At 51.7% G+C, this 17116-nt stretch overlaps 3 protein-coding genes across 5 annotated transcripts; 1 reads left to right on the top strand and 2 right to left on the bottom strand.

Annotated features, from left to right (window-relative positions):
- Positions 1-354: 354 nt before the first annotated feature.
- On the bottom strand, positions 355-6200 carry MRPL10 (mitochondrial ribosomal protein L10). Of its 3 annotated transcripts, none has more exons than XM_036268918.1 (5): positions 6136-6200; positions 3852-4021; positions 2308-2472; positions 1921-2065; positions 355-1254 (listed from the first exon to the last, which is right to left on the bottom strand). In XM_036268918.1, exons 1-5 carry the CDS (start codon positions 6185-6187, stop codon positions 998-1000), a joined length of 789 nt encoding a protein of 262 aa, XP_036124811.1. In that variant the 5' UTR covers positions 6188-6200; the 3' UTR covers positions 355-997. The 3 variants fall into 3 exon arrangements, with proteins under 3 accessions (XP_036124811.1, XP_036124812.1, XP_036124813.1); XM_036268919.1 differs by lacking the exon at positions 6136-6200 and adding an exon at positions 4210-4253; XM_036268920.1 differs by lacking the exon at positions 6136-6200 and adding an exon at positions 4127-4214.
- A 426-nt stretch (positions 6201-6626) lies between these two features.
- Positions 6627-11606, top strand: LRRC46 (leucine rich repeat containing 46). The gene is made up of 8 exons (XM_036268413.1): positions 6627-6636; positions 6725-6830; positions 8802-8910; positions 9707-9753; positions 10041-10150; positions 10342-10411; positions 10718-10857; positions 11182-11606. The coding sequence occupies exons 1-8, from the start codon at positions 6627-6629 to the stop codon at positions 11550-11552; spliced, it is 963 nt and encodes a 320-aa protein (XP_036124306.1). The 3' UTR covers positions 11553-11606.
- Positions 11607-11732: 126 nt separating this feature from the next.
- SCRN2 (secernin 2) lies at positions 11733-15434 on the bottom strand. Its single transcript, XM_036268793.1, has 8 exons — positions 15319-15434; positions 14786-14959; positions 14308-14489; positions 13534-13733; positions 12863-13078; positions 12553-12718; positions 12275-12455; positions 11733-12019 (listed from the first exon to the last, which is right to left on the bottom strand). The coding sequence occupies exons 2-8, from the start codon at positions 14957-14959 to the stop codon at positions 11861-11863; spliced, it is 1278 nt and encodes a 425-aa protein (XP_036124686.1). The 5' UTR covers positions 15319-15434; the 3' UTR covers positions 11733-11860.
- Between the last annotated feature and the right edge of the window lie 1682 nt (positions 15435-17116).

Genomic DNA, 17116 nt, shown 5'->3' with positions numbered 1-17116 from the left:
CCAAGAGGTCGCCGGTTCGATTCCCGGTCAGGGCACATGTCCAGGTTGTGGGCCTGATCCCCAGTGAGGGACATGTAGGAGGCAGTCAACTGATATTCTCTCTCATCAATGTTTCTATCTCTCTCCCTTCTCCCTTCCTCTCTAACATCAATAAAGAAAAAATAAAATAAAACAAAAACAAAAGGACAAGCATGTAAGAGATGTCATTTGTGGGAGCAGGGACAGGCTTGGACACGGGAAGAGGAGGGATTTTCTAGGAATGGAAGTGAAAGTAAGAGATGACCCTGAGGATATGTCGATAGGGAGGATAAGCTTTTAAAAAACAGTGAAACAGACCAAGTAAAATACCTTTCTTTTCATCATAAAGCTGTATTCCCAACCTTTCCACAACATGGCACATCCCAAGGGTGGAGAATTAACATCCAAGCCCACCTGGGCCCTTAATGAAGACATTCTAGTGCAGAAATCCAGAGCATGGTCTTCAGAGCAAAGAGAGCCTGGTTCAAGTCCCTGTCCTGCCACTTACCAACTGCACGACCTTGGGCCAGGCTCTTTGATTTCTCTGCTGAGAAATAAAAGAACTAATACCTAGAAAGTGGTTAGCGTGCAATCTGGCACAACAGGCTCTCAACAGAAGCCAATCTTCACACAGTTGTGCAGTTAAGCTATTCTGACAAGGCGACAGGCTGGGAAGGCATGTGCAAAGGACAGTGAACACAAGGCCGAGGGCAATACCCTTAAATGTTCAGCTTCTCTGCCTTGAACCTGGAGAGATGAGACTCTGCTCTTGTCACGTCCCAAGTTGGAAAAATTAAGGGCAAAGACAGTGATTAAAAGCCTCCATTCTGAAATAAACTCGTGCTTCATCTGAGGTCATTGTCAGCAGAAGCCAGGCGACACATGTCAACCCCCCGCCAAGTTCTTCCACATCTCCAGAAGGATAGCACAGCCCAGGTGGCAGGGTGCATTTATGGGCAGGCTGGGTACAACGGGCTGATTATGAGTCCAAAACAGGGTCAGGAGGATTGGGCTGCCCACTGGCTGGCAAAACTGAGTGCCCCTCATCTTGCTGTCTGACATACTGATCCAACAGGGCAGTCAGTTGGAGGGGCTGGTGCTGAAGCAGGGAGTGGGTCTGGGCCATGAGGAGGGTGAGCGCTCCTACCAGCTCCCCCTGCGCCAGGGCCAGGCTGGGAAGCTTGGAGTAGTTGATGAAGCCTTGCCTGCTGAGGATGGTGTCATCAATGCAGCCACCTGGAAAACACAGGGTTAGATGGACTCCTCGCAAATGCCTTTCTCCTCTGAAAAGAACATTCCAACCCTAGAAATTGTTCTCCCTTACCCTTCTCCACCTCCTGGCCTTCCCCCATCTGGTTCCCACTTGTGCCCCAACCAACTCCCACTGTGTTTGGGGCTGATCCCCTTCCCCATTTCCTAACTCTTCTCTAGAAAATCCTTACATTAAGCATTCACCTGGCCTGACCTCCACTAAGTCACTGTTTCCTAAACGTTCTTGAAGAACCACAAAGTGTGTGTGTGTGTGTGCGCGCGCGTGCACGTGCGCACGCCCCTTCCTACACAAACCTATAAAATCCCTATTCAGTACCTCCAGGGATTCTTAGTATCAGGGGAGTCTGGAAAACGTTGTTGCCTGTTCCTCAGTACCCTTTACTTGGGCTGTTTGTTTTAAGTATCTTCCTCTACATCGGTTTTAGCTCTTACCACTCCATTGCTAGACTCAAGATGTCTGAATGTCCTCCCCCGTGGAGTTCTCTCTGCCTTCTCTGATCTTCCCCCATGCAGGTGATGCAGGGCAGGGAGCCAACACAGGTGTTAGAAGACACAGGCAGCCCTCAACAAATGGTGCTGTTGACTCGGGCCCCTTCGCCTCACCCCCAATGGGCAGGGGAGCTTGCTCACCTAACAGCGGCAGGAAAGGCACACCCTTCAAGATTCGCACCATCTCCTTGACCTTGGGCTCTTCACTGACCAGCAGCAGGTTGTGCCCCACAAAAAGGGGCAGCAATTTTTTGTACTTGGAATCCTCTAGAAAGGGCTTCAGGACCTGGAACAGCAGGAAAGAAAGGTTTATTGGGGGCAAGTGGGAGGAAGAGCTGCCCACCTTGGTCACAGACCACATTAGGCTGAGGGTACACCCAGAGGGTCTCCTCAGCCCCTAACCACAAGTTAGGCACCAGACTAGGGGGTTGCTAGTGGAGGGGAGGAGGCAGAAGTGCCCCATCTGAGGAGAGAGGCTGGGGTCTGAGTGGGCAGGGGAGGGGGAACATGAGCACGGCAGCTCCCTACCTGGTTGGGGAAGACTTTCATCAAGATATTGTGTTTCCGCAGCCGGTGTCGCATAAGAAGCTTGTCCTCCGCACTCAGAGCCACATTCTGGCAGATAGCTATCATTCGGTTGTCTCGGAAAACTGCTGCTATCTCCCGACGGAGGAGCCGGATGAGGCCTGTCTCCTGAAGTCAGGAAGGGATGACCAAGGGGACATAAGCTGCCTCTTCTCCTTCTCCCTCCCCTCCCCAGGGATGAGTGCTGGGCCTCCAGTAATGCCCAAATGTGGAGGAAGATCAGGGTATAGGCAGGATAGCTGGGCCCTTGACTCCCAGAGACATGTTCCATCTTCCATTCTACACTTTGTTTTCATTAGATAATGGCAGTCATTAGGGTAGTATTTTTCAAACCTGAGACCACTGAGTCCCCCCAAACTGGGCAGCAGTGTGACCCAGTCAACATTATTTGACAATAACATCAAAATTACTTCAATTATCCCTCTAACACTGTATTCATGTTGAATTACTTTACTAATTATAAATACAAGATAACTCTTTTGCAGTGTTAATTCAAAACAGAGACATTTTCACAGAAAAAGAGAAGGGAGGGAGATAGAAACATCGATGACAGAGAACATCGATTGGCTGCCTCCTGCATGCCCCCCCACTAGGGATCGGGCCCACAACCTGGGCATGTGCCCTGACTAGGAATTGAACTGGCAACCTCCTGGTGCATGGGTGGACGCTCAACCACTGAGCCACACTGACCAGACTAAAATTTATTTAAATAGTAGAGCACTTTGAAGTCATAGTGCTTTTTACAGAATTCCATGAAAATATTAATACATACAAGGTAAAATAATGAAACATTCGCTATTGTGCTAAATCTAGATTCTAGATCTGCCCCATCCAATACCGTAGCCACTAGCCACAAGTGCCTATTCATATTTAAATTAATTAAAATTGCCAGCTGGTGTGGTTCAGTGGATTGAGCATCGTCCCATGGACTGAGATCTCAGTTCAATTCCCAGTCAAAGCACAAGCCGGGGTTGCAGGCTCCATCCTCATTAGGGGGCGTGCAGGAGGCAGCTGATTGATGTTTCTCTCACATGGATGTTTCTATCTCTCTATCTAAAAAAAAATCAATTAAAAACATTTCAAGCCCTGGCCGGTTTTGCTCAGTGATTAGAGCGTCGGCCTGTGATCCAGAGAGACCGAGGTTCGGTTCCTGCTAAGGGCACGTACCTTGGTTGCAGTTTGTTCCCTGGCCCTGGTTGGGTTGTGTGGGTGGCAGCCACTCGATGTGTCTCTCTCACATCGATGTTTCTCTCTCTCTCTCTCTCTCCCCCTCCCTCCCACTCTATCTGAACAAAAAATGGAAAAATGTTCTCAGGTGAGGGTAAAAAATAAAATAAATAAATAAAGTATCTGGGCCATCGGGTCCAAGTGAGGAAGTAATGATATGGATGATTGTGTCCTGGAATCCTACTTCACTATAGCCATGGATATAAGATCATTTTAATCACCTTACCACTGCCAAGTAACATGCCCAGTTTTCTCCTTACCTCCTGGGAAGGCCTGGAAGGAGGTGTCAGGCATCTAGGATTGACAGCAGGTTTGGGGGGGATATACTCAGTCACAGCCATCAGTTTCTGCCTCTCATAGTGCATCACACGACGGTGGCGGGTAACAGCCTTGGAACCACAGCGGACAGTCTGGACGGTGGGCAGCCGGCCTGGGAGGGGAAATGGCAATGAGTGAGATGCAGCCTCTTGGAGGCCTTAGTCTGCCCCAGATGGAGAAAAAGCCCACCCTCTGGGCAGAGAAAACCATGGCTCACAGAGCTAGATTCAGTGCAAGAGTGGAATGAAGAATTTCCTGCTAGAAATCCTGAATCCCAAACCTTCTCTTCTAATGGCTGACCTTACTCCAATTGCTTGATCCTTTGATGCTCCCATTTCTCCAGCACTTCTTTATGTACAGAGACGGGGAAAAAGATGAGAACCAAAGAGAAAGAATTTTGAACACATTAAAAAAGGGAGGGAAGAATAAACTTTTTCTTAAATGGCCAAATATTAAATATTAAGTTTAAGAGCCAAACAGCCCAGCCGGTGTGGCTCGGTGGTTGAGCATCGACCCATGCACCAAGAGGTTGCTGGATCAATTCCTGGTCAGGGCACATGCCCAGGTTGTGGGCCTGATCCCCAGTGGGGGGCATACAGAAGGCGGCCAATAGATGTTTTCTCTCATTGATCTTTCTATCTCTCTTTCCCTCCTCCTTCCTCTCTTTCTAAAATCAATAAAGGGAAAAAAAAAATTAAGGGCCAAACAGCCTCTGTCACTACTACTCAACGCTACCAATGTATCATGAAAGCAATCATAGATAATATATACACAAAGAGATGTGGCTGAGTTCCAATAAAACATGGGTGACCAGCCCTGCCATAATTTGCCAAACCCTGGTCTAAACCAGTGGTGCTCAAAGTGTGCCTCCACCCCGAACCAACATCAGCAGCACCTGGGAACTTCTTAGAAATACCAGTTGAGGCCCCATCCTAGACCTACTGAATCAGGTCTGGAGTGGAGCCCAGTAATGTTTGAATAAGCCTTCCAGGTGATGCTGATGCATACTGGAGTTTGAAAACCACTGCTCTAAGCATTGCTCTGAAGCCTTCTCCCATGATTTGAAGGAAGAGTGGGTGAGTTAAAGTCTTCGGAACTCCCCCAAACAAGTCTCCCTTCCCTCTGCTCATTTTGTTTGTCTTGTTTGCAGGAATTGCCAGAAAGCACTCCTCAGAAGACAAGGGAACCATTTGAAACTATTGAGCCAAAGTGACACCCCCTCCCCCCACCCCCTATCCCCCACTTCATCCTGGACCAAAGAATACATGCTAGAGCTTCCCACTTTCAGCCCTTCCCAAGACTGGGATGATATCTCAGGGAAAGGATCTGCTAGAAGGTTGCTCTAACAGTCAGAGAGCATGGAAAGTTCTTGGGGTGAGAGGTTTTATTGACAGGGGCCACAATACCTAACTGTTAAGAGCACATGCTCTGGATCAGATGGTACCAGATTTTCATCTGTCTTCTGCCACTTACTAGCTGTGACCTTGCCCAGTCATTTGACTGGTCTAAACTTGGGTTTCTTCTGTAAAGAGATGAGAACTCCTCTTCATATGGTACTTTACAATTTAAATGAGATAATACATGTAAAGCATTTATCACTGTACCTGGCCTGTACTGTGTGCTCAGAATCATTCATTCAACAAATACCTACTGCATGTCTAATAATGTTAAGCTTTACGACACCTGTTGTTTATGCTGAATGAACATCATTCTGCCCTTATGGAGTTTTAAGTCTAATAGATAAATAAACAAATGCAAAATTACAGACTGTGATGTGCTAAGGAGACGATAAGCAGGGTGCAAGGTACAGATTTAACAGGGGAATCCTGCTTTGCAGCGGGTGGCAAGGGCAGGCCTACGGAACTGACATTTAGGCTGAGACCTTAAGGAGACAGAGTGCCAAGGTCGGGGCGGGGAGTGGTCTAAGCAAAGTAAACTGGAGGCGAGCAAAACCTAGGTGAATTAGAGAAACCCAAAGAATGCAAGACTGGGGCGTAGACAATAGATACTGTGGTTATGACCGACGCTGTTGCTGTTTGCGGTTATTACTAGAGTCTGGAGTCACAGAGAATTAAACTGGGGAAGGAGGCCGGCAACCTGGCTGGGGGGTCATTGGGAGCTGTCTGGAGTCAGAGATTACGGGAGAGGCCCAGTAGTAGCGGAGGGGAGATGAGGATTAGAGAGCACCGGCCGTAACACTCCGTGAGGATCTGAGCCGCTCCTTACCCGCCTGGGGCAGGAGACCGCCTCGCAGAGTCCCAGCCACGGTCGCAGCCATTGCCACGGGAAGAACGGACAGGAGCCGAGCAAAACGGAAAGAGCTAAGGATTGTGGGAGACCTGGGCCCGGAAGCAGGGGGAGGATCCGCCGACTGGTGCAATAATACGCATGCGCTGCAAGCCCGCCCTCCCGGACGCCACACCGGGCGTCGGTCTCTTAGCAACGACGCTAAACCGCAGAACCGCTCTTCTGCGTCCACTTGCACAAACCTCCCGAGTTTTCGGCCAGCAAAACCCTACTACAACCCTTAAATTCCAGACGCCCCACGTTTGTCTTCTACCCCACTTCAATAATTTGCTTCGACTCAACCCCTTTCCCTTGTCCCCCAAGTCTCAGCGTTTCTCTTCATACCATTCTGGATCCCGCCGTCCCCTGGGACTGTCCAAACTGCTCTGCTCTTCGTTCCAATCCCGCCCCAGGCCAGCAGCCTTTATATCATGCCTGGAGGTGAGTAGGGACATGGGATGGTAGGTAGAACAGTTAGGTAACAGTAGGGTGAATAAGGAGCTGTAACATTGAACCCATCTTTTCACAGCTAAGCTTGCCCAGAGTCCAGAGGAAGGGGACGTGTGCATTACTGAAGCCCTTATCATTAAGCGGAACTTGACCTTCCCTGAGGATGAGGATCTGTCAGAGAAGATGTGAGTACAGGGAGAGATAAAGGTGCTGGAATATTGAAACAGCCGGGATGACCAGTTCCCTGCGCTGTACTGATTTGTCAACTAATCTTGTCCCTCTCTTACTCCACACATTCAATCAGTGGTAATGTCCAATTGATTTTCCCTCCTTAAAAATAATTATATTTCTTTTCCACCAGCCCACTCAACTGCCTTAGATAAAGCTGTCATCACCTCTCAACAAATTCCTAATTAGTCTTCATGACCCTAGTCCAGGCTCCCCCTACTGTTGCCAAAGTGAACCTTTGAAATGACAGATCTGGTCAATCACTCCCTGATATTACCTTCAAAAATAAAATCTAAACACCTTAGCATGAGTTGACCTTCGCTGCCCATTCAGCCTTATTTCTTGTCATTCTCCACAAGTGTGCAATTCCTCTAAGACCCCATGTTCTCATACCTTAGTACCTTACTACTTAGAGTGGTTGGTGTGGGGAATGGGGCAGTAGCGTCAACATTACCTGGAAGCCTGTTAGAAATGAAGAATCAGCCCCACCCCAGACCTAGTGAATCAGAATCTGCATTTTTATTTTTATTTTTTTTTTTTTTTTTTTTTTTTTTATCCTCACCCGAGGACATTTTTGCAATTTTTGTACAGATAGAGTGGGAGGGAGGGAGAGAGAGAGAAACATCGACGTGAAAGGGACACATCGAGTGGCTGCCACCCACACGACCGACCAGGGCCGGGGACAAACTGCAACCGAAGTACGTGCCCTTAGCGGGAACCGAACCCGGGTCTCTCCAGACCACAGGCCAACGCTCTAACCGCTGAGCCAAACCGGCCAGGGCAGAATCTGCATTTTTATTTTTATTATGTGACCCTAGCGGGAACCGAACCCAGGACTCTCTAAGTCCACAGGCCGACACTCCAACCGCTGAGCCAAACTGGCCAGGGCAGAATCTGCATTTTTAACAAGACTTCCAGGGAATTTGGGGGCACATAAAAGTTTGAGAAAGGCTGAATAAGCACATACTATTCCTTCAGTTTGAAATGCTTTCTCCTCAGCTTCCTGGCTAACTCCTACTCATATGTCACCTCCTTCAGGAAGCATTTCCTGATTCCCCTACTGCGGACTCACTATACAGCCCATGTGATCCCTTAGTACTGGGCGCTGTCATCCACGTATCACAGATGATTGGCCTCCTTCTCTAGTAGTGATGGGCAGGGACTCTCTCATTTGTCTCTAGTGGGCACTCAGTAAATGTTGTGGAATTAGTGAATAGGTGGATGGAACAAGTGATTTTCCCTTCATGGACCACTAAAAAAGGAGGTGAGGAAGAATCGTCCTACAAAGATTGTCTCATCTCTGTCCCCGCTCCTGCTTCCACCATCCAAGCTGACTCAAAGAAGGCTTCCTTTGCCTCTTGAGTCTCCCCATGAACTATAAGCTGATGTCACTGAGTTCCCCAGTTAAAGGGCCCTGACTCCTCTATTACTCTGATCCTACCCAGTGCTACTGACAGAGATCCAGGTCTCCAAGTCAACCCAGTTTCATGATTTGGACACCACCTCATGAGTCAAGAAAGTGTCCCTGAGCCCTGGCCAGTTTGGCTCAGCAGTTAGAGCGTCAGCCTGCGGTCCAGAGGGACCCGGGTTCGGTTCCCGCTAAGGGCATGTACCTCGGTTGCAGTTTGTCCCCGGCCCTGGTTGGTCGTGTGGGTGGCAGCCACTCGATGTGTCCCTTTCACACCGATGTTTCTCTCTCTCTCTCTCTGTTCCTCTCTCTCCCTCCCACTCTACCTGAACAAAAAATGGAAAAATGTCCTCGGGTGAGGATTAAAATAAGAAAAGAAAAAAGAAAGTGTCCCTGATATCTAATCAAAGTCACTTAGCCATCCACTCCTCCTCATAATCTTTCCTCTCTCATCCCCCTCTTCCCTGCTAAGACACAGAAGTGGAACTCTGTTACACCACCCTACATACTGTTCTCCCAGGTTTCACACCATTGCTGAACTACAGACTGTCCGCCTGGACCGGGAGGGGATCACCACTATCAGAAACCTAGAGAGCCTCCAGAACCTTCACAGCCTCTATCTGCAAGCGGTAACTTCTTACCCCCTCTCCTTCCTCCCCACTTGCTCCTTGTGGGCCGAGTCTGTCTAATCTGAAAGGAGCCAACCAGGTCATCTTGCCCATTCCCTGGTGTTCAGGCAGGAAGACCTTCATTGAAACCATTCCCAGATGAGCCAGAAATTCTCCTGAATTGAAAGGCCATTCCTCCCAACAGAGATCCTGAACATGTTCTTGAATCACTGTTTTTTTGTCAGACACTTCTCTTGGTCTAGTTCTTCTTGGTGTCTACCCTAAATCTTTCATGTTATATAGCTCAAGCTCTTTCCCTGTTTTGAAGAAGAGGAAGAGGGAACCAAGAAGATTCTTCTGTGTCCTTCAGAAACTTGAAGGCTGTCAGTGGTGGTGGGGATGGTGGACGGTTGGTTGACCTTCAGCCTCCCCCAGATTGAATATACTCAGATCCCTGAAGAAGGCAATATATGTTCATTGTTCCCTTCGTGTATGCAAGCCCTCACCAAGGCCTTTTCCATTTCCCTGTGGTGCCTTGGTTTCCTTCTCTGATTTCCAGGTCAGTCTTTGGTTGTGGGGTGATCAGTGTATATGTTAATCAATTTTAGCCAGCCCCAAATGTATACCCTTAACCATCCACCTGAAGAAAACAAATCATCCCAAGGTTGTGACAAAGAGTTCAGTGACTGGGCCTTCACTCCCAAGTGCCATATCTCCTGTTGCATGAGTAGAAATGGTCTTGGGGTTTTTGTCCCTTTAAAGAGTCTCCCACCCAGCTGACCTCAGGTTGGTTTCCCACCTTGGTTTCTCCTTGCAGAATAAGATCCAGCGAATTGAGAACCTGGCCTGCGTCCCCTCCTTGCGGTATGTGGTGCCAGGACTCGGGTGGGTTGGGGGTGAGCAGAAGAAACAAGAAAGGGGAGGAAACCTGGTAACACACCCAAGGAACTGGTTCAGATCTCTCCAAGCCTGGCTTCTTGTCAGTTGAAAATCCAGCAAGCCTAGCTCTATTTCCTTCACCCCAGAAGGCCTTGTGTCCCTACTTGTCATCCAGCTGCTTAGCCAGGGGCCTGAGGGCCTGATGCCCTCTTCCTTTCCTGCAGCTGTTCTATGATTCAGCTCTTTCTCTGTACCTCTCTCTTCCCCTATAGCTTCCTGTCTCTAGCAGGAAACCGAATCAGGCAGGTGGAAAACCTCCGTGACCTCCCATACCTCCAGTTTCTGGACCTTTCTGAGAACCTGATAGAAAAACTGAAACTGGGTAGGAATGCCCTCACCCTGGCTCCTAGAATCAGTCTTGTGCGGGGCCCTCCCTCCTCTCTGCCCGTCTCCCCGGACTTGCATTGACAGTACATCCTTCAGGGGATCCAGGGGCTGTGCAGAGAGGCAGTGGCTTTGGGCTGGAAGGTGGGTATGAGCATTTTATCCCCTCCCCCGCTTTGGTGCGAGCAGATGAATTCCCCCAGAGCCTTCTCATCCTCAACCTGACTGGAAACAGCTGCACCAGCCAGGAAGGCTACAGGTGAGGAGGAATTGAAGGAGGGAGGAAATGGCCGAGCTCCTCCTCCTAACTCCACGTAGGCTTCCTCTCAGCCTGCAAACCTGGAGTCCCGGTCCATGGTACCTTCTCCTCCTGCACCCCAGCTCAAGTCGGTCCTTTTTTCCCTTTCACCCCCATAACTCCGCACGGAACCAGCCCTTAGCCCTTCGGGGACTTCACGCTCGTGAGCCACCATTCCCCCTGATGTGGGTGCTGTTGCCGTGTGTACAACCTCCCAAGCTCCACACCCGGGGGTGCCCTCGAGCGTCACCTGCTTCTGCCCTGCAGGGAACTGGTGACAGGAGCCCTGCCGCTGCTCATGGACCTGGACAAGCAGCCTGTGTTGGAGCGCTGGGACTCGGATGACGAGGATAAAGCCTCGGATGAAGAGTTCCCAGAGCTGAGTGGCCCATTCTGCTCAGAGCGAGGTGACCCTACTTTCCAAGACTTGCAGCCTCCCTACAACTCACCCCTGCCCTGTGGGGTCTGGGGGAAGCTAAGGTGGCAGCGGTGTCTGGGGAAGTAGCCCCAAGCCCAAATCAGCATCTGGGCCAGAGGAGGCCCAGAGAAGGACAGTATAGCCAGGGCCAGATGTCAGCTTGAGCACACAGGTGACTCGCCCTCCCTGCCCCAGCCTCAGGCTCCTCCCCATTAGGGATGGCAGTTTCTCAGGTCAGCCGGAGACCTTCTCCCTCAGGGCCCTCCTGCTGAGCCCAGGCTCCATCCAGCACCCACCATCCTGGCCCTCGCAGGCTTCCTCAAGGAGCTGGAACAGGACATGAGCAGGCACAAGGAGCACAGACAGCAGGCAGCCCTGACGGAGCACCGTCTGAGAATGGAGACACAGCCCACCCTCACGGAGCTCCCCCAGCTGCCCAGGAGGTCCCTGGATGGGGACAGCAGCCCTTCCGTCACTCCCAGGCAGGGGAAGGAGACACCCCATGAGTCTGCCTCCTTGCCACAAGCCTCCTCTGCCACTACCAAATTGTGCCCTCCGATTTGCAGGGGCCCCCAAAACACTGTCCAGGCAAGGAAGGCAGTCAGAGCAGCTGGAGCCCCCAAGGCCTCTGTGGCTAGGGCCCCCAGCACCACCAAAACTATGACCAGAAAAATCAAGAAGTGAAGTGCAGCCCTCCCCTGTCAGCAAAGCCACAGGAACAGGACTGGGCAAGAACAAGAGCAGAGTGGGCTCCCCACGCACAGCCCTCCCCTGTGGCAGACCCAATAAAGTGTCTCCAGGCCCTAAATATGTTGTTCATGTCACTGGGGGCATCTCAAGGGAAGCAATCAGTAAAACACATAAGAAATAAAACATATTTATTAAGACAAGGCCGAGCCAGCCACCCAGAACAAGGAGCATGAAGGTATTGCTCTGATCCCATTACCCCAGGGGTCTGGCCCCAGCCGCCAGGCCCAGAGGCATTGTGGAGCTCAGGCGTACACTTGGCTCTCCCTCTTCACAAAGGCCTGGAAGAGGCCACCCAGCTCCTGTGGGGGTGGGGCCCACTCCCCAGCCAGCAGCCTCCTCACAGCCTCCAGGCCTTCCTGCTCCAGATCCTGCTGCTTCTGCCGCAGCTGCTGCCCCTGGTCCTGTCCGGGAAAAGCAGAGATGAGTCCCCAGGGCAGGCTTCCCTCCCAATTAAGAGGGACGCGTCTTCTGTCTCGCACAGCAGGAGGAAGGACAGATGACCGGACATTCTCCTGGGCAGCTGGCTCTGAAGAGAGAGACCTCTCTTCCCAGCCCAGGAGTCTCTCCACTCCCAAGTCCCCTCATATTTCCAGAACCCAGTTGGGTGTCGAGGAGATGAGCTGTACCCCAAGGAAGCCCCTACTCCCTAGGGTTACCTGCTCACTCTCCATCAGTCCCAGGGCCTCCTGGTGTCCGCGGTAGAGACTGTGCCGGCGATCCACCTGAGTCTGGAATCGGGGCACAGTCCAGACAGGGTCCTGTGTTCCAAATGTGGGAGACAGCACCTGGGGGGCCTGAGCCACTCCCTCCCCAAAGATGAAAGGTTTGAACACCGACCTAATGGAGCAGATGGAAGGACGGAGGGTTATTGCATCCTTTGATTTCCCCTGCCCAGCTCACTCTCCCCATCCTTCCCCAGCTCCATTCCTCTCACCTGGAGGGGTCTGGCGTGGCCGTGAGGAAGTGGACGCAGGGCTGTGTGGGATCCTGGGGCAGGATGGACACCATGCTGGCCGTGGTGCGGAAGCCTCCAGAGTCCATACAGATCCCACTCTCCTTGTTTCTGAGAATGTCCATCATCACTTCTGCTGTGATGCTCCCTGCCAAGTAGGACAGGGTAAGGGGCCCCAGGGCAGAAGGGGAACCTTGGGCCTCAGAACAAGCCCCCCCACAAAGCTACAGGAGGGGAGAGAGGCTGGCAGCGCGGTGGCCCTCCTGGCCTTCACCCCCGTTCACTCTCTGACCTTGCTGTCGCTGCAGCAGCTCCCGCCCAGCCTGGAAGCGGGCCTTGGCAGCCTCCATGCGCACTGGCTGCTGGGTCAGGGAGAAGACCTGAGCAAAGTCAAAGGTGCCCTGGCCACCCCACCAGCCCTGGGCCTGGGAGTGTGTCCGAAGCTCTGGGTGTTCGGCTGAGATGTCTGTGCCAATGCTCAGCTGGTTGGAGATATTGCGGGCCCCCTCTGTGGAGGAGAAGGGGGATGGCTCATTCATTATGAAGCACATATTCTGTGCCAGGTGCTTGGCTATGTGCTGAGAACACAACAGTGAAGAGAACAGACCTACCCTCATGGAGAGGGAAACAGACAAAACAATCACAGAAACGTGAGCTTGGGACCTGTGATGAATGTGATGAGGCACCAGCTCGCATATAAGAGGGAAAACTGACCACCAGGGAGTCCAGGAAGATTCCTCAGAGGGAGCAGCAGGTTGGAGCACAAGAGGACTTAACCAACTGAAGGGGGAGGGTAAGTTCCCCAGTAGGCTCATTTTCCATCTCTCTAGATGGCCCCACCACACAAGAGGGTTACAGCTGGATTGCCCCCCACCCCCTGCCACCACCATCTGTCCCACTCCCTTCCAAGGCTGGCAAAAGGGAACATCTCTAGGAGGCAGGCCCCAGCACCAGGCCGCTCACCCTGGATCCTCTGTGCAGCCCACAGCCTCCCCGCCGTCTCCAGCACCCATGCCTCAGTTCGGTCAGCCAGCAGGAAGGTGTTGTGGTAGCAGAATGACGTGGAGTCCTCCCGGCAGCTGCCCCCCTGCCCATAGCGCTCCAGCAAGCCTGTGATCACGTGCAAGGCCTCCTGGGCTGAGCTGCTCCGTTCCAAAGCCAGCCTGGCACAGAAAGAGGTCCAGGGAACAGAAGGGTGATGAGGTATCAGTGGCTGGTGGCAGAAGCTCCAGCGGACAGAAGACGCCTAAGGAGGTTTGGTGTCAGGCCCGAGTCCCATAGAAATCTGCCAACATTGCACAATTGTGCCAGTGGTTTTCACACTGTTCCTGTCATGGAAAGGCCCCAAACAGTCTCAGAAGTGCCCTGAGCCCCACAACCTCACTTCAATCAGAGATGCTCCACTTTTATTGATTTTATAAATCAGGGCTTTACATGAGATTTCAACCGAAAAACATTTAACCTCTATTGAAAAGAAATTTAAAACCACTACCCTATTTCTGGGTCAGGAGAGGCCCAGAGGTGGCCACACTGGAGAACTTCTTAACAGGTTGTGGAGATGAAGCCAGGAGAGATGAGGGACAGGGACAACCTCCTGGTGATGACACCAAGGCAAGGTGGGCATAAAGGAGGAGGCCCTTGTGAACCAGGCTTGGAGGAGGGGAGGATGGCCTGGGCCAGTTCTCAGCCCCTACACTTCTGGTGTGTTGAGGAGATAAGGGAGGGCAGGGGTCGCACCTGAGTAGATCCATGCCCAGCAGGGCTTCTCCCTCCCCAACTGGCTCCTTGGTCCACACAGCCTCGTTGCCAATGCAAACACCATGATCGTTGGCACCCATTTCAGCCCCCCACAGCCAAGAAGGGCGGCTTAGGATCACAGCACGGGTCTTCGACACCTGTTCCACCTCAATATAGGTGCACTACAGGCAAGGGAGGAGAAAGGGAGAGTCACTCGGAGAGGTGGAGGTACCTATGAAGTGCTGGCACTGTGCCAGTCCACTTACACAGCCCTTAGAGGAAGGTCTTATCATTTCAATTTTACAGATGAGGAAACTGAGGATGACAGAGATTAAATAATAGGCTAGGTCCAGGTTGGTTGAAGCTCATGCTCTTCCCACATCTGGAGGCTTCCCAGGTGTGCGGTGCAGAGAGGAGAAAGGTCTTAGTAGAATGCCTGCATCTGTCACCTCCTGGCACCCCATTAGGCCTAACCCACCTGGAGCCTGCTGCCAGGGGCATGAGTGCCTGCTGGTACAAACACCACCTCCTGCACCTCATCCCGGGGTCGGTCTGAGTTCTTGGCAAATATCACAGCTGGGATGGCCGAGGCTGGGGGCACGGAGACAAAGCAGTCACAGGAACATGGGGTGTCAGGGCTCCCCGATGTCATCTGAGGAGAGGTGGAGATGAGTGTCTCTCATGCCACCTCTCTACCATCCTGGCCAAAAATCAGTCCTAGGGAGCCTCTGTCCCAACATATGAAAACAGACACTCAGGGAAGGCACTGTAGTCAAGTTCGGGAAGCCCAGCACCCCACGAACACTCGATGTGCGATGTGACACGGAGGCACCATTTCTCCCCAAGCTCCAGGCTTAGGACTCAGCAGGCAGGCTCCGACCTGCAGGCTCCGAGGGCCCTGCCCTACCGAGAGTTCCGACCCATCTCCCTTGTTACCCGGCGCCTGTCCAAGAGGCCCACACCCCTCATCTGTCAACCCCTTCTGGTTTCCCAATAATGTATGCTCCTCACCCTCTCTCCCTGTAAGACCCCCAGCTTAGTTCCGGACTCCGGTGCCTCCGTTTAGGGTCAGGTCTGTCCCGTTGGACCGATGTTCCCAGGTGACCAGGAAGGCCTTGCCCCCGGGGGCGGAGCTGGAACGGGGCGCCTGCAGTTCCGCTGCCTTCCACCAGGGTGCGCGCCAGCACCACTTCTTGTAGAAGAGCGGCCTTCCCAGTCTTGCCTGGCTACCTGCCCTTCCTGGGGCGCAGCTTTCAGGATGGAAAAAGCTGCCCATCTGCGCGTAACTCCTATAGGGTCACTGTGAGGATCAGGAGCTGGGGGTGGAAAGAAGCCACGTGAAAAGAGAGGAAAGAAAAATCGGGTTGCGCCCTGGCCGGTTTGGCTCAGCGGTTAGAGCGTCGGCCTGCGGTCCAGAGAGACCCGGGTTCGGTTCCCGCTAAGGGCATGTGCCTCGGTTGCAGTTTGTCCCCGGCCCTGGTTGGTTGTGTGGGTGGCAGCCACTTGATGTGTCCCCTTCACATCGATGTTTCTCTCTCTCTCTCTCCCCCTCCCACTCTATCTGAACAAAAGAAAAAAGAAAGAAAAAAAGAAAAGAAAAAGAAAAATCGGGTTGATTTATTAGAGAGTTGGAACTGCTGGGACATCTGGGGAGGAGTGGGTGGGGAGCACACATCAGTGCAGAGGTAGACTCTGGTCTCAAATGTTCTGCCTCCTGGGTCATTTTCCTCTATAAGCCATCTCCATAACCAGCATTTAAGCCAATGCATCTCACACTTTTTTGCTCTGTGGAGTCTTCCAGGAATGGAGGAGACATAGCAGATTACCTATTTCTTCCATATCCAACGGGCAAACAATCAGGGCTGCTGCTCAGAGCCCTGGCCACAGCATCTGAGCTTGCTGTCACTCCTAGGATGGGGATGAAGGCAGAGGCTGAGGCTTGCCCAGAAGGCAGGCCGTAGGCAGGTGTGTTTGGTCATGGCTGGATGAGACCTGTCAGATAAGGTTGCTGGGAGCCTGAAATCTGAGATATTTCCTAAATGCTTCCAGGTATGCAAGGCTGAGTCCCAAGAGGATGCTGTCTTCAGGGAGATGAGCTTCACTTTCAGAAAGGGGACTGCCACTTGAAGAGAAGAATGACCTAGAAGCTGGGCTGGAGGTAAGGAGGAGCATTACCTGAAACTGCAGACTGGCATCTGGCTTGCTTCTGTGGAGTCTCTTTGGGCAGGTCACTTTCCCTGCAAGAGCTTTAGTTGGTGGCAAAATGAAAGTATTTAACTAGATCAGTGGTTCTCAACTACAGGTGGGGTGAGGAAGGGTTATTAATTTTTTTAATTTACCCGGCTGGTATGGCTCAGTGGTTGAGCGTCGACCCATGCACCAAGAGGTTGCAGGTTTGATTCCTGGTCAGTGCACATTCCCAGTTTGTAGGCCAAATCCCCAGTGTGAGGCATGCAGGAGGCGGCCAATCAATGTTCTCTCTCATCAATGTTTCTATCTCTCTCTCCCTCTCCCTTCTTCTCTCTCTAAAAAAAGTCAATAAAGATTTTAAAAAAATTTTTTTAAAGAATCATTTCTATTTTTTAAATTTATTTTATTTTTTAGAGAGAGGAAGGGAGAGGGAGAGAGAGATAGAAACAGAAGAGAGAGAACATCGATCGGCCACCTCCTGCATGCCCCACACTGGGGATTTGGCCCACAACCTGGGCATGTACCCTGACGGGGAATCAAATCTGCAACCTCTTGGTGCATGGGTCGACGCTCAACCACTGGGCCACACCGGCCAGGCTATTTTTTTTGTTTAAATTCT

Source organism: Molossus molossus, unplaced genomic scaffold (genome assembly GCF_014108415.1).
Source record: "Molossus molossus isolate mMolMol1 unplaced genomic scaffold, mMolMol1.p scaffold_m16_p_19, whole genome shotgun sequence".
In the NCBI taxonomy this organism is placed as follows: Eukaryota; Metazoa; Chordata; class Mammalia; order Chiroptera; family Molossidae; genus Molossus; species Molossus molossus.
The sequence above is the reverse complement of the archived record's forward strand: the minus strand, read 5'-3'. Positions and strand labels throughout refer to the sequence as shown.